The sequence below is a fragment of the Nannobrachium achirus genome (assembly GCF_963921795.1).
Source record: "Nannobrachium achirus genome assembly, chromosome: 14".
In the NCBI taxonomy this organism is placed as follows: Eukaryota; Metazoa; Chordata; class Actinopteri; order Myctophiformes; family Myctophidae; genus Nannobrachium; species Nannobrachium achirus.
Genome location: NC_137821.1, coordinates 64,922,816 through 64,942,973, shown reverse-complemented (window position 1 = coordinate 64,942,973; position 20,158 = coordinate 64,922,816). Strand labels below are relative to the sequence as shown.

General features: G+C 41.1%; 1 protein-coding gene across 1 annotated transcript in view; it reads right to left on the bottom strand.

Annotated features, from left to right (window-relative positions):
* The window catches only part of LOC308298307 (scavenger receptor cysteine-rich domain-containing protein DMBT1-like), a 58,761-nt gene extending 44,090 nt beyond the window's left edge, over positions 1–14,671 (bottom strand). Inside the window, exons 1-3 of the mRNA XM_080741882.1 lie at positions 14,602–14,671; positions 7,186–7,256; positions 5,282–5,602 (exon numbers count right to left, since the gene is read on the bottom strand). Of these exons, the coding sequence (XP_080598008.1) occupies positions 5,282–5,602; positions 7,186–7,255 (391 nt within the window). The 5' untranslated portion in view covers position 7,256; positions 14,602–14,671. The remainder of the gene's footprint in view (positions 1–5,281; positions 5,603–7,185; positions 7,257–14,601) is intronic.
* Between the last annotated feature and the right edge of the window lie 5,487 nt (positions 14,672–20,158).

Sequence of the window (20,158 nt, the reverse complement as noted above, 5' to 3'; positions counted from 1 at the left end):
TAAGGTTGGCAAGAAATATTACCTCTAATAGTAGCCATGTGTTGCATAGAGAATATAGGTTGCTGCCTTCAGGAAGGAGATACGGTGTTCCAGAATACAGTAAGGTCAGACTAAAAAGGTCCTTTGTCCATCAGTCGACTTTAAGGCTTAATCAGGAGCTTGGCCATAGGTAGGCTTGGCGGTGAACACTGCTCTTGTCTATATTATCCTTACGTATGTAAACCTGTCTTGTTTTTGTTACCTGTGTTAAATGTTTGTATATATGTTATGTGTCGCATACATGACCTTCTTCACAAAAATGCATTTTTCTCAGCTTTATGTTCTCAAAGAGCTGTTTTTAGGCCATCTTCTGCAGCTTCTAGCTAATGGACAGAACATGATAAAAACTCGAAATCTTTTTCTGTTACAAAGTAGACATTCTATTCTTCGTTGCCATATCATTGTTGTCTTTATAGTCAAAACAGATTTTCTCCAGTAGGCCTTCAAAGATGAGCGACAATTCTCAATTTAGCTGGCGGTGGATTGAGCTTTTTGTTAAATTCTGTGGCAGTAAAAGAGTTAATATCCTCTAGAACTGAAGGACAAAAGAGCAAGCCCACAGGGACCGGGGCCGGGCCAGCTGGATCAGGCCGCTGCTGCCACAGCACCACCCGATAAACGAACCCGTCACGATTTATCAGACGTGGAGGATAGCAGCGATGAAAGCGTCCAGCCTGAGGATGAAGTCGCGGAATACATAGAATACAAGAAGACAATCAAGGCCAAGGACTTTGATATTTTGACCTGGTGGAAGGACCATTCCCCCGACTTCCCCAACCTGTCACTCATCGCTAGAAATATTCTATGCATCCCGGCATCCAGCGCAGCCAGCGAGAGAGACTTCTCAACGGCTGGATTCGTTATTCAGGAGCGCAGAACAAGCCTTAACCCCGGAACCGTGGATGACATTCTGTTCCTACATAGCAACCTTGGCATCAAGAAGAAGGAATAAATGTCTTGCGCTGTCTGAGAGCTGAGACTGAGTGAGTAGCAAGCCGGCTATGTTAATAAAAAAAGAAAAAAAAAAGAAAAAAAAAAGAGTAGCGACTACGTTTAGTTTTTCATTCAGTTACTTTGTTTGGACTCAAGTTTGTTGTGGAGTGGACAATATTTTCCTGAAAATGTGAGTTGTTATTTCTGTTGTGTTGGGGGAAAAAATTGAGTGGCTTGCCTTGTGTTAAGCCTATTTTATGTGTATATTTGTATGCACGGCGCACAGCGCGGAGCGCACAGCACTTGATTGTTTCATTGATTGAAGAATTTATCAGAAGTTTATTTGTTCACGTTTTGAGAACCAAATCAGAAGTGTTAATCCTCCTCCTCCTCCTAAATATTTGTTGAAGCCTGTTGAAGTCTACCTGTCCTGAGTTTAAAAAAGAAAAGGAGAAAGTAAAACAAATAAACCACTTTAAAATTGAGTTACTGTCTGTAGGCTATTTACTTTACTGCATGTAATCACGGGTAGCGGGGCGGGCGACGGGTCCATTTTTTGACGGGAGGGGCGGGTCGGGTTTTGATTTAAAAAAAAAATACGGGTAACGGGCGGTCCACGGATCTGATTAATGACGGACGGGGCGGGCGCGGGTTGTCAAAATTGGACCCGTGCAGGGCTCTGCTGTACTTACTGTACTCTGTTCTTGTTTTTTCTCTTTATCTTTTTCATACTTCTCTGTAACTTAAATAACCTTATACTGCTGTGCTGCCTCTGGGCAACTGATTTTCCCCCTTGGGATAACAAAGGTATCCATCTATCTATCTATATCCGACTCTTCCCCGAGGACCAGTCAATATTTTAGCCCTGAAATGGCTCAGTTCTTGGTTCGGCTCTGGGGTAATTGGTTCCGGGCAAACCGGGGCGTGCTACCCTCTAGCTGCCTCGACACGCTGTGGGCTTGTAGATCTTCTATGTGGGGCGGCACCCTTTCAGCACAGAGTGTTGGGAGGGAGCAGTAGGAAACCAACTCAGAAAAAGTTAAACATCTGCAGAAGATTACCACCACCACTATTTGTGTATAAATGCAGATCAATCTCAGAAAATGTGAATATTTTGTAAAAGTAAATATTCTTGGAACTTTCATATATTTCTTGAAACTTTCATATACACCGGTATATGAAAGAAGGGGAAATCTTGCTCTTTCGAACGACCGTCATTTCGACAAAGGAGCGTCGGGAGGGTTAGCAACACACCCCACGGAGGTTAGGCTTAGGGTAAGGGTTAGAGTTGGGTGTCGAAAAGATGACACGTAGTAACAGCGAAACTCTCCCATTCTAGAAGATACATTGCATTTATTATTCCAAGTTTTGTTTTTGTTAAAATTGTTTTTTTTTATGGGATACAGCACAGCTCATGAATATCAAAATTCCATATTCAAAATATTACAATATTACACCATTCACCATTCAAAACAAGGATTTATATTAGAGAAATGTCAACCTTCCGAGTTGCTTGAAGTTCAGTGGGAAGTTTCCGAAGTCAGTTATTTTGGTGTGCTGTGTGCAATGCTTTTTTACAAAATATTCAACTTTTCTGAGATTGATCTGTTGTAGGGCATTCACGAATAGTGATTTGTAGTATTCATTTATTCAACCTCAAAGTATTCGAATAGTCGAATATTCGACAGGACTGGCCAAACTGTCAAATATTAAGTAAGCAAGAGGCGAACATTGTGAAACATGCTCACAACGCCTCGCACTGCGAGGCGTTGTGAGCAGTGTTGGGTATAACGGCGTTTAAATAAACGGCGTTACGTAACGCTGTTATTTTTTTCAGTAACGGGTAATCTAATTAATTACAATTTCCATCGTTACAACGCCGTTACCGTTACTGACAATGAAATGTGCTCCGTTACTATAAAGCGTCCCCAAGCTTTCTGTTACCACGGTAGAGTTCTCAACGGGCCTGAAAATTAAGGCCCGGCCCTAACTGGGCCCGAGTGGGCCGACCCGAAGCCCGGCCCGACCCTAACAATTATCATCATTTTCGGCCCGAAAACCCGAAAGCCCGAGAGAGAGAGAGAGAAAAAAAAAAGAAACGTCGCCAGTAGGCAGCTGGCAGCACCAGTGTCTCAAATTACAACAGTGAGAGAACGGACATATAATAGTTGGCGAAATGGCAACTTCACGTGTTAAATTGTTCATGAAACATGCAAGGTTCTGCACAAAATGTGCTAACGTTAAATCCCTGTTGTTGTCAACAGTCAATCTCAATCATACAGCTCTCATCCTCTTTCTCTCTGCCGTTGTCGCTCCCTGCGTGATTTATGTTTCGTCCTTTCAACGGTCATGCATCAAACGAAGGCAGCTGGCTCGGCAGATCTATAAACCCAAAACGTGTTCATCTGGCTTGCATTCTGGGCTTGCAGATCTGTTGTTTAGTGCGTGACACCACCTGACCACCATGCTTAAACATAATACAACTCAGGCATGTAATAAGCGGCGCGCTGCGGCTGTAAACCCTTTAATATAAATGCACACAGCAGCAGCAAAGGACACTTGATTAACCAGAAAGCATAATGGAATTAATAATATCCTACCAGCCGAGATGATGGTCTACGTATGGTGCTTTTAGGTTGGTCATGTTGATGTTGTCTTAAGTCCTTGTCAATAATATCCAGGTTGGTTCCGCTTTTATTACAAACTTGTGAAACTGCCTGCTGCCTTTTAATTTAACATGCAGCTCCAAACTTTCATCGTAGCCGCTCCACACGGAGCTAACGGTGACTCGCTGCCTGTGACAGACTTCCGTATATCCAAAGGTTTCGATTGTGACGTCATCACAACAACCAGACTGCTCTATGAGACTGATAGACTATACTTCCGTATGTGTCACCGATCATCCTTGGTCCATTGGTTAGGAACTTAGGCAGGTTTCAGTGCTGCGCTGAAGACAGGCAGACAGCGATATGCGCCTGTTCTCTGTTGCTTGAGTGACGGAGCCCGGAGCCCGGCCCGGCCCGACTAATTATTATAATTTTTGGGCCCGGCTCGGCCAGATAACGTCGGGTCGGGCCGGGTAGGGTCGGGCTCGGGCCGAATTTGAGAACTCTATACCACGGCCGGCTGACAGTTGGTGGATTGTGTCCCAAACTCCTGATTGGTGTGCTTGTTTTGTGCGTGCAGTGTGCGTGTGTGAAAGCACCACCCATGTGTGTCAGTCTTGCAAAAATAAATAAATAAATGACTCACAGAGTTGTAAAGAATCCACACCAGGAGCTCATTAAGTAATTTCCAGTCCCAACAAAATACTCTGTGATTGTTGATAACAGCTCTTCTTGCAATCATTATAAGCATAGCATCCTTAAATCCTTATGCAGAGATTAAATGTCGATGTATAATTGCCTAAAACTAGTTTTTGTTTCGTTTTCTTTTGCGACAGATCTCCTCCTTGAGCACAATAATCGAAGGCATCAAAAAAAACCTTTCCCTTGAAAATAATGAAAGGCAGAAAATACTGTAATGTGTCTGAATCGATTTTTTTACTTTAATTTACTTTAAAAAATACTTATATTTTATTCGGAATCCAAATTCTTTGACATATTACAACTTTTTTATACAAATAGTTACTTTTCCTAGTAACTAGTTACTTTTACAATAGAGTAATTAAGTTACTAACTCAGTTACTTTTTTTAAGTAACTAGTAACTATAACTAATTACTTTTGTAAAGTAATTTGCCCAACACTGGTTGTGAGCATGTAGATCTGCTATTTTCACAATATGTATCTGCGGAACCGAGTCACATTAAATGTAATACCTGCAATCCCAAGTGCTTGTCAGGGTGGGGGTCCCCAGTTCAAATATGTTTATTTTGGGGGTCATGGCCTAAAAAGGTTTGAGAACCCCTGGTATAGAGCATTAACAAATTCATCCAGCAGGGGCATTGACAACTCATTCTTATGACTTCCTATCTAGCCAAGCTTTATAAACTATATATTTTTTAAAGAGAAAAATAAATAAAAATAAAAGCGAATATTCGACTTTGATGAACAACGTTGAATAGTGACTTTGATATTCGAATATTCGAATATTTGGAGAATGCCCTAATCTGTACGTTCTTGCTTCCTTTTAGATCTCATTCTACTGTGAGCTGTGTGCTACTAGTATACTGTAAATCTACTGTTACCTCAAGAGTCACGATCAGCTCTAGGAGTCTAATTCAGACATCTGACCAGTTGCAATTTTAACACATGCCATCACACATACAAACACAGCAGTTAATGTGATAATTTAGGTTAAAAAAAATACCTGAACAAACAACACCAGCATCTTCATGGTGACCACAGCTGTTGATTCCAAACCCTAGGTGGTTGCGCTCGCACCGTGAGAAACTAGATTCGGAGCCTGCACAGTCGACAAGATCCAGCCAGATCTTCCTGTCGCCCTGTCCGAAGTGGGCCGACCGTGGTGCTGCCACGGCCCATCCACAGTCCAACTCTCTACACACCACCTCGGCATCGTCCATGTCCCAGCGGTTGTCACACACCGTCCCCCAGCTGCCATTGTAGTAGATCTCCACTCTGCCAGAACAGCTGTTTGGGCCGCCGATCAGCCTCAATGGAAAATCAACTGAGTGAGAAGGGAAACACAATTTTAAATAAATAAAAATAACATGAAAACATGAAGATTTTAATTAGTCAGGGTATTTTAGCAGAATATCTGTCAAAGCTGGGAATAGATTTGTTACCAAACGATTTCTTCTCCAATGTGTTCGTAAAGGTGTCTGGTAACATATCTAACAAAGATTGAAATCCAACATCTCTAGGAGAATCTTTAACAGCTAGGGTAATTCTGGGTCTCATTCACTTACAGTATACTTATACTATAAGGGAAAAAATTACTCCCAAAAAGTCTGCTTTAAATGGGATGTGAGGGGTCTAACTAGATGTTTTTCATGATTCTGAATCCATTGCAAGCATTTGTTTTACACAAAAAACATCCATTGGGCCAAAAACACCCCCAAAGAATGATGGTTTAGTGATGAGTCATCACTTTTCACAGTTGTATGGGGTCCATTGTTGGCCCAATTAATGTTTTTCGTAAGTGAATGAGACCCAGAATTACCCTAGCTGTCAAACATTCTCCTAGCGATTTTGAATTTCAATCTTTGTTAGATATGTTACTAGACACCTTTACGAACACATTGGTGAATAAATCGTTTGGTAACAAATTTATTCCCAGGTTTTATTAATATTCTCTGACTAAATACCTAGGGCTGTCAAGATTATGAAATTTTACATGACGATTGAATGTCACTCAAATAATTGTGATTAACAATTTAATTGGGTATTTGTCGTTGACAATTACATTTCTGTTTTCTTGTAGGCTTTGAAGTTGCACATTGCAGATATGACACATAACCTAAATATACAAAGAAATGACTGACATATTTGACAACTTCATACTTAAAAAATTACATTGATAGTGGAAATAGCCGATCTACAAGCTCACAACGCGTCGCATCGCGACGCGTATGTAGGCCTATAATATGTAGGTCTATAATATGGGTGTCTTGAGAGGGTGACATGACACTGTGACTTAAGCCTCGATCAGAGTCTGCGGTGAAGAGCTATCCACCACAAGTTTGAGGTGGAAAGCTTTCCACCTCAAGTCAGAAAATAAGTGAAGGCCATCATAGTCCGTCACGGTGGAGTCCTATTCATCGTGACTGACTGGTCTAGATCGACCAATCGGTGAACGGGGTGAAGAGCCGATCTGTCTGATAGTAAAAACAGAGAGATGTGTCTGGACTCGCGGTGGAAAACTCTTCACCGCGAGGAATGACGTAACGTTGTAGTTTCATGACTCAAAAAGACTACACCGCGGAGCCGACTCTAATCGAGGCTTTAGGGTGTTAAAGTACACACACACACCCATGATGCTTTGCGGTTTAGAGCTATTTTACAGGAAATTCCTGTAAATAATGCATTCTCTTAAATTACTGCAAAGATGCGTTTTCCTCTCCCATAATGCATTGCCATTACAGTATACTACTGTATGGTACTAATACAGTAAATTACTGTTCAGATTTTAATGTACAGTATATTTCCAGTAAGGGTTTACAGTGTAGCTATGGAAAGCGAGCACCATGAAACTCATCTAATATCAATGTTAAGCATCATAATCTATTCAGGACTTTAGAGGCAGTTTACCTTGTTCAGCCGTAACAGTCTGTATGAACAGGACCAACACAACACCTGACATTCTCACCATGGTCCACATCCTGGAGAAAAAAAATAAATAAAAAAAAACAAGTTTGGTCAAGCTGCATCTATCTGTGTCATTATGGATTTTAGCGTTGGAATAGGGCTGTCACAATTATTGCATAATCGTCTAATCGCAATTATTTGACATATTTTGTCATAATCGTCATAATCGTTTCCATGTTGAAAAATGATCATATATTTTCAAACATTTAAAGAAAAAATTTAAATAGCAGATCTACAAGCTCACAACACGTCGCGATGCAACATGTTTTGAGCTTGTAGATCGGCTATTTCCACTATCAATGTTCTTTTCTTTAAGTATAAAGTTGTCAAAATATGTTAGTAATTTATTTGTATATTTAGGTTATGTGTCATATCTGCCATGTGCAACTTCTAAGCCTACAAGCCAAAACAGAAATGTCAATGACAAAAACACAATTAAATTGTTAATCGCTATTATTTGAATGACAATTAATCGTCATCATCGTGACAGCCCTACGTTGGATATTCAAAAATAGCAGATACAAGCTTGTGGGCCAACGTCTGCTATTTTTGCAAATTTTTACACTGAACTAATCTTCTCATCTGATGAGGTCCCTGGCACAAAACATCTTCAGATGGGGGGTCCACAGCCAAATACATATCATTGTGCGGATCCTAAGTACAAAATAGTTTGAGTACAACTATATGGATCTTGAAGGTATTTGTAGAATCTGGGCCTCAGGTATTAATGGGTTCAAATCTTTCATGCCAGGGAGCCCTAGATTTGTGTTGAATTTTTCAAATATATTCCAAATATTCCACACTAAGATTATTTATAGTCCTGGCGAAACTTTATTTATTACTAGGGTAAATTTTCAGCTGCCTTTGGAAATTGACAGACAGACAGACAGACAGACAGACAGACAGACAGGGAATCAATAGGGAATCAAGTGGTGGAGCTTCACATGACAGTTACTTACTGCAGAATATAGTCACGTCAGCAACCGTCAGCAACCACAATTGCAGTTTCCAATTGCATCTTTTCTAGTTGTTATTATTATTTATTTTAATAGCAGATCTAGGATGCTTGTAGAATGTTGTTGCGACAGTAGGTCGCTACTTAGTATGAAAACCTCCAGCTCATGTATGTCTGTTCGCCTGTGTGTCACACACCTCATGTTCTTCTGACATCACAGTGATGCAAATGAAAGGCCAAGACAGAATTCATTTGCACTCACCTGTTCTGACCTCACAATGATGACTCGACCAGCTCAGCGTTCTCAACTGGCCCGGAAATTAAGGCCTGGCCCTACTGGGCCCTAACTGGGCCAGCCTGGGCATACATTTTGCACCCTACCTGGCCCGAAACGTCAATATTAAGTCCATATATGGGCATTTCCAGATGATGCCCTATTAGGGCAACCACATAAATACAATCCCTTTTATGCCCATATCGGCAGAGGCCTGATGTCATCAATATTAAGCCCATATCTGGGAATGCCCATATATGGACATAGTCGATATCTGGGAATGCCCATAGACATATTGTGTCAGTCTCATGTGGTCTATGACGTCAGACATCTATGATGAGACGTCAGTCAGTCATCTCCATATTTGGGAAAATATTACCACATTTTGGTCATCTCCATATTTGGGAAAATATTACCACATTTTGGTCGGGTGCATCTCTCCACTCCGACATGTCTCCTTTCCGACATGTCTCCATTCCGACACTAACCCTATCTCTACCCCTACCCTAAACCTTAGGCCCATGGGGAGTGTCGCCACTCCGACAATAAGAAGTCCATTTCGGAGTGGCGACATGTCGGAATGGAGAGAGCCTCCCATTTTGGTCAAAGAGGTGATGCCATAGTTTTGTACTTTTTCTGTTTTGTATGTGTCTATGAAGTTGACATTACTCTAATAGACCCCAGGTGTGGTTATAGTGTGCAGATTTGTCTAACCTGTGTATTTTTGGTTACTTACTGAAAGCTGGGCCTCAAAAGGCCCAGTCGAAAAAACACAGATTAAATGACATCATATAATCATCCCCTCCTCTTTTACCATTCACCCAACACTACCAGACAACCAGGCACACTTAATGAACTGGTGGGTGTGGCCACATAAAAACCTAATTTGAACTCTTTCTGTACACTTTTTTTGAAAAAAATCTTCATCCTAATTTAATCATAATACCTGATTATCATGTTTTAGGGGGGAAAGAAATCATGGCGCTGCATCTTTAAACAACCAACCAGGCCTGTGCTTTTTTTTCCCGTCAAAGTTGATCCCAGCACTCGCCCAGCAGTCTGCTGTCTGCTTCTTACTGGTATACAGTCAGTATACAGATTTAAAGTGCTGCACGTGGCCCTATGAATACATGAAAGGTCGACCTAAAACAAAGTCGACCCAAACTCGTTTCCCAGCGGGTCTGTGGCCTTAAGCTATAGATGCAGAATAGACCGAAATCTAATCTTTGCTTCTGGGGCTCCCTGGAACAAAATAGTTTGCGATAGGGGTCCATCCGTGGAACAAAATATTTGGGGGTCCGCGGCCAAAAACATATTTTGGGGGTCCTTAACCACTCATAGTCACATTCTAAAAATGTCTAACATCCTAACAGTTTTCCTGAAAACAAACATATGTTGCTATCATTGTTTCTCAAACTTTGTCATGTCAAGGACCCCCATAATGATATGTATTTGGCCACGGACCCCCATTGCAAAATATTTTGTTCCAGGGACCCCCAGAAGATTTGATTTTTGTCTATTCTGCATCTAGCTTAAGGCTACAGACCTGTTGGGAAACGAGTTTGGGTCGACTTTGTTTTAGGTCGGCTTTTCCTGTTACCGGCCCTATAATCTCTTCGTTTGGGCTTGTTTTCCTAGACCTGTTCGCTTATTTCTCTCACAGAATCTGGCAACACTGGATCTACAGTATCTCCCCAATGATGCTGGCTGATGCAGGTCATTTGTGAACACACACACGCACACGCACGCACACACACGCACATGCACACGCACACGCACACACACACGCTCACGCTCACACAAACAAACAGACACACACAGGGCGGGACTGAGACATTAATTAGCTGGAGGACTAGTGGCTTGGATCAGGATGTATTTTGATCCAGTCTGAGCAACATGTCAAACTGGATCAAATACATACATCTATGATAGGGGTTTTCAAAGTGGGTGATGTGGCACCCTGGGGTGCCGCAACGGCAGTCCAGGGGTGCCGCGAGATCATTTGATAATATTTGGAATTTATTTGGACACTTGAAGAAATATTTAGTATCATTTTAAACTTGAAGTACAAAGTTATTTTCAGTCAGTTCTAACCAAAATGGTTATTATCTCAAAGTTTTCCTCGCAACATAATCACTAAAATATCGTCACTGTCAGACAGAAACCTCTGTCGCACAAAACTAGTGAAAACAGCCGACCTACAAGCACACAACGCCTCGCGATGCGAGGCGTGTGCTTGTAGATCGGCTGTTTTCACTAGTTTAGTAAATTTTATAGACCAGTAAGACTCCCTAATCGGGAGATAAGCGACCGTTGGTCGCTTATCTCCACAAATAGGCCAAAAGTTTGTTTTACCAATTATTACACTCTATGTGAACATTTACATCAACAAATCCCAAGTACAGGGCATCATCTGGGATACAATCCCTTTTATGCCCATATATGGAGATCCCTAACATAATCCCTTTCATGCCCATATATGGAGATCCCTAACAGAATCCCTTTTATGCCCATATATGGAGATCCCTAACAGCATCCCTTTTATGCCCATATATGGAGATCACTAACAGCTAACAGAATCCCTTTTATGCCCATATATGGAGATCCCTAACAGAATCCCTTTTATGCCCAAATATGGAGATCCCTAACAGAATCCCTTTTATGCCCATATATGGAGATCCCTAACAGAATCCCTTTTATGTCCGGGTTAGGGTTAGACCGTTGGTCGCTTATCTCCACAAATATCACAACCTCCACCTCTCACGTCATACGGGTAGCCATAGTTACACCTGGAATGTTGAATCTCCATATATGGAGATAACCTACGCATCACACAAAGTCTGACCTCACCAGCCCATACTTGGGCATGGACGACTTATATCTCCATATACGGAGATGGCCATATATGGAGATACGATGACATCACAGAGTCCGCAGCTGATGATGTGGCGTGATGTCATACAATACACAAACAAGCCCTATATAAAGGGACAATTCTCACCAGGGAAGAGAGCATTGCCTGGAATGTTGAATCTCCATATATGGAGATAACCTACGCATCACACAAAGTCTGACCTCACCAGCCCATACTTGGGCATGGACGACTTATATCTCCATATACGGAGATGGCCATATATGGAGATACGATGACATCACAGAGTCCACAGCTGATGATGTGGCGTGATGTCATACAATAAACAAACAAGCCCTATATACTGATGCGATACGATGACATCACAGAGTCCACAGCTGATGATGTGGCGTGATGTCATACAATAAACAAACAAGCCCTATATACTGATGCGGAGATATGAGCAGGGCAAAGGTGTGACGTGTGACGTGTGACCGACCGACGGACGGCCGGTGGAGGTTTTCATAGTAAACTGCTCCCTGACGGTCGCAATAAATACCAGTAAGACTCCCTAATCGGGAGATAAGCGACCGTTGGTCGCTTATCTCCACAAATATCACAACCTCCACCTCTCACGTCATACGGGCAGCCATAGTTACACCTGGAATGTTGAATCTCCATATATGGAGATAACCTACGCATCACACAAAGTCTGACCTCACCAGCCCATACTTGGGCATGGACGACTTATATCTCCATATACGGAGATGGCCATATATGGAGATACGATGACATCACAGAGTCCACAGCTGATGATGTGGCGTGATGTCATACAATACACAAACAAGCCCTATATAAAGGGGCAATTCTCACCAGGGAAGAGAGCATTCCCCACTAGCTGAGTATCTTAAGATGGTTGGATGTGATGATAAGCTATAAGCTTAGTTGATCCTCCTGGCGTTAAGGTCTGAGTCGAGGAATGCTCTCTTCCCTGGTGAGAATTGCCCCTTTATATAGGGCTTGTTTGTGTATTGTATGACATCACGCCACATCATCAGCTGTGCACTCTGTGATGTCGCCACATCATCAGCTGTGGACTCTGTGATGTCATCGTATCTATGAGTTGGGGAAAAGTGTGACGTGTGACCGACGGACGGACGGACGGCCGGTGGAGGTTTTGGTAGTAAACTGCTCCCTGACGGTCGCAACAAAAAGAACGATTTTGGACATACAAGGTTTCCACCCGACAACGATGATATTCTATAAATTTAAGGTGCTGGGAGTGAAAATGATAATGTAGGGGTGCCCTGGATTAAAAAAAAATATGTATAGGGTGCCCTGAGACAAAAAAACGTTTGGGAACCCCTGTTTATGATATTGAATAATTGATAGTCTTGATCCAAGGCTAGTAGGGAGAGCCTGCACGATTGTAATGTTTTTCACATTTCAATATTTTACTCAGAGATTCTTTCACCTACATATGTAATATTTTCAGGCAAATGACTTACACATGTCTGCTATCATAAACCACTTCAAGTTTTTCAATTGATAAAACAGGTCATGAGTTATTAAACCGAGAGTGGACGCTGTTCCGATGTTACATTTGAAGCCCACATGGGATTAATTGTAACAGCATGATTTATAAATGTAACACAGCTAAAGAACTGCATTAAACAAATATTTTTTTGTTTAAATCAATTATATTTCATTCAAGCAACTCTTTAACATTGTTTTCATACCAAGGATCTGATAAGATACTCTATCATACTTTAGGAAAATATTAAATATTACCAGATGTACCAGTTTAAGCGTTTGAGTGAATTCCATGGGAAAATACATTGATTACCTAAATAAATAGCAAGTTTGATTAATGCAACATGTTATACATCCCTAATCTGACTTAAAATACACTGTGATTGAATGTCAGCTGACTGAACACAATATTGGCCAATATGTCAAATATTTCAATATATTATCATGTTAAATTGTGTTACAATTGAACCGTTTTGGCACCCCTGCTTTGACGTTGCCTACAGAACAGAACAAACATGCATACAAGTAAAAACGATGTAACTAATGAAGAACAGATACATGCAGACAACCATCTAGATTTTATCTCAGCAACATTAAAGAAAAGATCTGCAGACGAAAGATACTCAAGGTGAAATTTTTTATGCATTTTGAGAAATAGGCCAACCAGTTTTTCTGCAATAACTCAGTCTAGGCTGGATAAAAATAATTCTTTTTATTAAAGCACTTGAACCCTAGCGTCCATATTCTGAGAACTTTGGCCAAAAATAGCAGATCTACAAGCTCACAATGCCTCGCAGCACGAGGCGTTGTGAGCTGGTAGATCGGCTATTTTCGGCAAAGAGGTTTGGTGCAGAGGGGAAAAAGAGCAGATTAAGTACAAAGTGAAAGGTCAAGTTTATTAAGTATTGACAGTTCAAGTGGTTACATATCTGAAAACACAATTTGACATGAATCCAAAATACACTGATGATTGTGCTGTAAAATTAAACTATGGAATTTACGAAAAGGTTGTGGGGGTCCCTGCTTCATCTCTCTCTCAACTAAGGGGTCCTTGGCCTGAAAACGTTGAAGACCCCTGATATAGCCTATATGACTACAAGTCACTTTCTGTAAATAACTTTTATAATGCATGCATTAATATCCTTACCTAATAACTGGTCCAAATCAGGGAAAATAGGCTGTGTCAATAAATCCACATCGATTATTTAACAGTAGGAAAACATTGAGTTGAAATATTACAGCCCAGCTGTCCAGCCATCCAGAAACCTCCTCCACTGATTACACATTACAGCCTTATATTTAATATCATACCACTATGATTACAGCATGATGCTAAAAGCTTCATGTATGCTTTGTTGCACGACGGTGTCGCGCGCCGAAAATAGTTTGTTGTAGCCTTGCAGGACTGTCTGGGACGTGGAGTGGAGGATACTTTCACTTTCAACAGCTGGACTGAACAAACACAACTCGCTCTTTTCGTTTCAATGCACACATCCGGTCTGGAGCGGATACGGGACCTGTCTGTGTCCGTTCAAGCATGTGTGCGTGGAAATGACCGGATAGTAGGGGGCGGGCTCTAGACCAGATACGAGCTCTGAATCGAAACAGCTGCTACATCTGAATACATCCCCATGGAAAGTCTGATGGATTGACACTCGTTTGCGACCTGACTTTTCATGCGGTTGAAAATATAATTGTAACAGCCAGAATAGATGTTACAATTTACATAATGTAATCCTTTTTTACCTTATTATTTCCTATGCGACCCAGAGTTGATCATGTGGCAACAAAACAGCACGTAGTAGGCTACTGGCTGACTTTTGCCTATGTGAAGTGAGCAGCATTAGCTTAGCAGCAATAAGACTTCCGGTGACCGATCTCTTCAGAATAAGAGTACGAATTGAAAAATGTTGAAAAATTAAGTTTTTAAATGGACATACACAATGCTAATTATGTTTCTGGGTAAAAAAAAGTTTTAATAACATTTAAAAAAATTATAAATGGATAAATGCAGTTCACTGGAGTGCATAGCCTTTACAAATTGGGCACTGAACAGGAGGCGGCTCTTTGCGTCGGCACTTGTTCGGGGAGACCTCCTCTTCCACACCACACTCTCCGCCAGGGGCGTCACACCAAATTCTGGGCCCTGGGTACAAGGATTCACTGCGGGCCCTCCATGAATGTTAACTATTGAAAAATAGCGGATATACAAGCTCACAGCGCGGCACCGAGTGCCGCGCTGCGAGCTTGTAGATCTGCTATTTTTTGAAAAATCAGGAAAATGTGTGCAAGAAACCTATGTCAAGGACCCCCAAGATGATATGTATTTGGCCACGGACCCCGATCTCAAAATATTTAGTTCCAGGGACCCCCAGAAGCAAAATTTGAGTTAGAAATGTTCGCTTAAAAATACATATATTCAAAGATTTTCACACATTTTCACAACTTTTCAAAAATAGCAGATCTACATGTGAGCTTGTATATCTGCTTTTTTTTTTTTTTTTTTTTGCTATTTTTCAATAGCTAAAGTTACTATAGGGCCCCTCCACCTTGGGCCCCAGTAACTCAGTCCCACTTTCCTACCCCTTGTGACGCCCCTGCTGTTGGCTTTCAAGTGCGACCAGACTCACAAAAAAACAACATTTTCGGACTCTAGTGGGTGCTGGACGGGAGGCGGCTCTTTTGGCACTTTGAACACACGCACGTGTTCGGGGAGACCTCCTCTTCCACACCACACTCTCCGCTAAGCGGGAGAGGTGTAAAATAAAGTGCTGTTGGCTTTCAAGTGCGACCAGACTCACAAAAAACACAATTTTCTGACTCTAGTGGGCGCTGGACAGGAGGCGGCTCTTTGTGTCGGCACTTTGAACACACGCACGTGTTTGGGGAGACCTCCTCTTCCACACCACACTCTCCGCTAAGCGGGAGAGGTGTAAAATAAAGTGTCAATTTCCTAAAATAATGGCCAGGTCAAGTTTATAACAATTTACTTACAAATAATAGTGGATGTCAATTATATAACATTGTATAAGGATTGCAGACCAGTTTTCTATTTTAAGGTTTAAAAATGCCAAATTAGAGTACATGTGACATTAATGAAAGGTTGTTCAATTAAAAAAGTCACATTTACTTGTGACTATAAGGCCTAGGTCACACCCTTTACACAGGTCATTGTGCCACCTGAATCTTTGCATGGGGATTACACGGTGCCTTACATGCTTGCTAAATTATTTTTAATATTTTTGATAAAAGTGTAAAGCCCTATTTTCTGATAATAGCCTAAGTGCTATAATGTGTTTTCAGTAACAGGGGTCTCCCAGCTCTTTAATAAACATTGAATATAGTTTCAGATGGGTAAGCAGATAGAACCCATTTATAGACATACATTTCATATTGTTCCAGTTACCAATGTTTGCTGCAATTCTTTCATCTGTTTCATCACTTCTACTCTTGCTTGTTTATCTTGAATGAGTGTCTCCTGTCTCCTGGTTGGGTGAAATTGGTATCGTGACCTGAAATTTGTATTTCTGTTTACCAAATAGCTAAAGAAACACGTGATCACTGTTAATGAACAAAAACACTATGGCAGTGATTATTATTGGAATTAGAGCCCGACCGATACCATTTTTTCCGACCGATACCGATATCCGATGTTGGAGAGTGCTAGAGCACCGATACCGATACGATACCGATACAAGTTCTATAGTCTATAGTCAGACATCTATATTTCTCTGTGGATTTTCACATAGGCCTACACACCTTCCTCCACCGCAACATGAAAAATCAGAGTTAGACAGTGCATGTGGTGAGTGAACGACACACGAGAGGCAGCAGCTCCAGTAGTGTTGGCTTGCATCTTGGACTATTATACTGCACTCTGCTGGATAATTCTGGTATTGCCCACACATAGGCCTATATAACTCAGGGTTTCATGCTCTATCCGCAGACACGTTACAGACAATTAACTCAGTTACTGCCAATTAAATATGCCTTCTTTGGGTTCTCCCTGCCATAAATCTCCATAGACTTCCATGTAATTTATAGTGCACAGATCATGCACGCCCATGCACAGAGCATGCACCATGTTTGTGCAGGCTGTTCACAGCTTTCAAACAAAAAAATCAGATTGGAAATCCGTTCAGGCATTCTTGAGAAAATAGCCATTATGTTTTACGTTTCATGTTATGTAAGCAAAGATGGCTGCCCTGTATGAAAGATGGGGTTGTATGGGGGGTGGAACATGCAAAATCGCGATTGAAATCATGTTTACTAGATTTAATGGGGTAAAAAAAAAAAAAAAATCAAAAAAAATATATATATCGGTATCGGTGGAATAATTCACCGATACCGATACCGATACCTCCAAAACAACCGATATATCGAATTGACCGATATATCGGTCGGGCTCTAATTGGAATATGGACCAATATTTTATACGACATATCATTTACAACTACTTTATATATCCAAATCTCAGTGCAGTTTACACAAAGGAATCCGTTATTTCTGGTTGTAGGGTTTGCAGTGTGTGTGTGTGTGTGTGTGTGTGTGTGTGAATGTGAATGTTGTGAAATGTTTTGGAGGACAGTTTACAGTTTACAGTTTAGGCATTTAGCAGACGCTTTTAATCCAAAGTGACTTACAATAAGCAGATACAAAAACATCACAAGATAATATGTCAGTACATCAACAGCAATATAACAAGTGCAAATGGATATCTATTTAGAAAAAAAAACACAATATGACCAAAGTTCTAAAAACCTAAAAACAAATGCTAACTACTACTAGCTTCATGTATGGTCATTGATTTTCTGTAATGCTAAGGGTTTAGGTGGAGTCTGAAAAGGTGAGTCTTCAGTGAGTCCACGGCAAAAGCTAGCGAGTGAGTCCGTTGTTCTAAGTAGGGTTGCCACCTTTCAGAAATTGAAATAAGGAACACCTCTTCCGGGCACGCGGTGCGTGCGTTCCGTGCGCGTGGCACAGCCGCCGGCCGGCGAAAAAATGCAGTCCCAAACCCATGAAATGCATAGAATAGTTATAACTATAACACACAACATGGTATAACCTATATTGTTTTGCAGTTTGAAGTGGCCAATTGTTTCTAAAATATGAATAAGTTAATTTTGCATGAAATAAAGCAATGAATGATTTGAACCTGGCTCTTGTATTGGGTCACTTGGTGGTCAGTAAAGAGAAGGTAGTCAAGAAACCATTAAGTCATATACTTAAAGTTTAAAGTGCTTTATTAGCAACGAAGATTACAAATGTTTTACTTTAGGCTGAATAGGCTTCACTATAGGCTTCACCTGAGCAACTTTACAGAAATAAGAGCCCAAAATACTTATAATAGTCAGATTTGGCAACACTGCATGGAATTTCTTCCAACCTAGCCCAACATGGCTTATATTATCAGACCTGGCAACTGCATGTTATTTTTCTCCACACACTGTAGGCTATTTTCTCTTCGGAGATGAGTAAGCCTGGCTACGCAAGGCTACTGTAGGCTAGGTTGCTTGGCAAGCAACCTTCACTGACGCTGTCAAGCCACGGGTTTGTTTCTTCCCACTCGCGTCTGTACCTTTGTAGGCCTCTGTCCTTTTTTGAGGCGGTGGAGTTAAGTATTGTCTTCAGACGACATTTTTAAAGCGCGCGGTGTGCGCTGACTGTAACTAGGCAACGGTGATTGACAGCGACATGCAGTGCATAATGCAGACAGGGGCCGGCCGGGCTAGCGAGAGGAGAGGAGAGGAGAGGAGAGAGCGACTGCGAGCCGCCTCACCCTCTCCCTCCTTTTGCTGTCTTTTCCTGTGTTTTATTTCATTCATTATTGTTAAATTCTGTGTTGAGGTTTGTGTGACAGACCTTTATGGGGCATTTGGTTAAATACGGAACAAACCGCGTTCCGTATTGGTTCAATACGGAACGCATCTTTTAATTGACCAATACGGAACGATTCCGTATTATACGGAACGGGTGGCAACCCTAGTTCTAAGTGCGACAGTGAGTTTATTCAACAACTTGGGGGCCAGTTTTTAATTTTACATTGTAAAGTTATAGAGGACAATTATAATGTATTAAGGCATATTTGTTGTATTAGCCAGGGATCATTATTTAAAAAATAAAAAAAAGAAGAAGAAAAAAACAGTTCCTGCAATTTTATTTTGAAGGCTAGAGTCTGGCTTTTTGCTTCCCACTCCCAAACCGGAAACACTAGTGCTGCTCACTTCACAGTTTTATGTGACGTTTCTGGGCGTTCCTTTCTAGCTCCCTGCGGGTGTATGGGAGGAGGAGGAACCATAGCAAACGTGGTAAACGTTTGTCGTGGGACCGTGATCGTGGTTACACCGCTACAAAACAACAACCGCCAGAGAGATCAAACCAAGCGTGCTTCATCCCAACGGTAAGGAATGTCACGATTACACCTTTTATATCTTTTATATATACTCTATGGATTACACTGGTGGAAAACGTACTTATTAGAGATGGGATTTATGGTTCTTTGAAGTGAGCCGGATCTCTGGGATCCGTTCCTTTCAAAGAGCCGTTCAAAAGACTGGCTCATTTCAGTTACTATTTACTTTGTAGATTTTGATTTATAATTACAAATAACTTCAACCCTATATACATTTATTTCTGACATACATAGGTTAAAATAGCCGATCTACACCCCGATGGGCCGACTCATTGTGAGCTTGTAGATCTGCTTTTTTCTAATGATTTTTCTAAATTGTATTCATTGGAAAACCTGTGAAACAGGACATTCTGCACAATGACTACTTTCTACTATTGGTACTTTGTAGGCTACTTTAATTACATTTTGATACCAATATGTTTGCACTTTTACTCATTAACATTCCAAACTTCTACTTGTGGCAGAGTATTTCCACATTGATTGCAGTAGGCTATTTATATTTTTTACTCAAGTAAAGCAATTGAGTACTTTTCCCACCACTGTTCATTAGAAAGGAACAGCTCCCTACTGCAAATAGGATCCAATCGTTCATTTCAAAGAGCCGTTCAAAATACTCGTGTAGTGGAGTAGAAGTAAAAGTAGTGAAATACTCAAGTAAAGTACACATATATATATATATGCCCTACAGTGAAGTTGCACATGGCAAATGCGACACATAACCTAAATATACAAAGAAATGATTGACATGTTTGACAACTCTAACCCTAATCCTAACTCAAAAAAGGACATTGATAGTGGAAATAGCCGATCTACAAGCTCACAACACGTCGCATTGCGACACGTTGTGAGCTTGTCGATCGGCTATTTTCACTATTTTGGAAAATGTTTGAA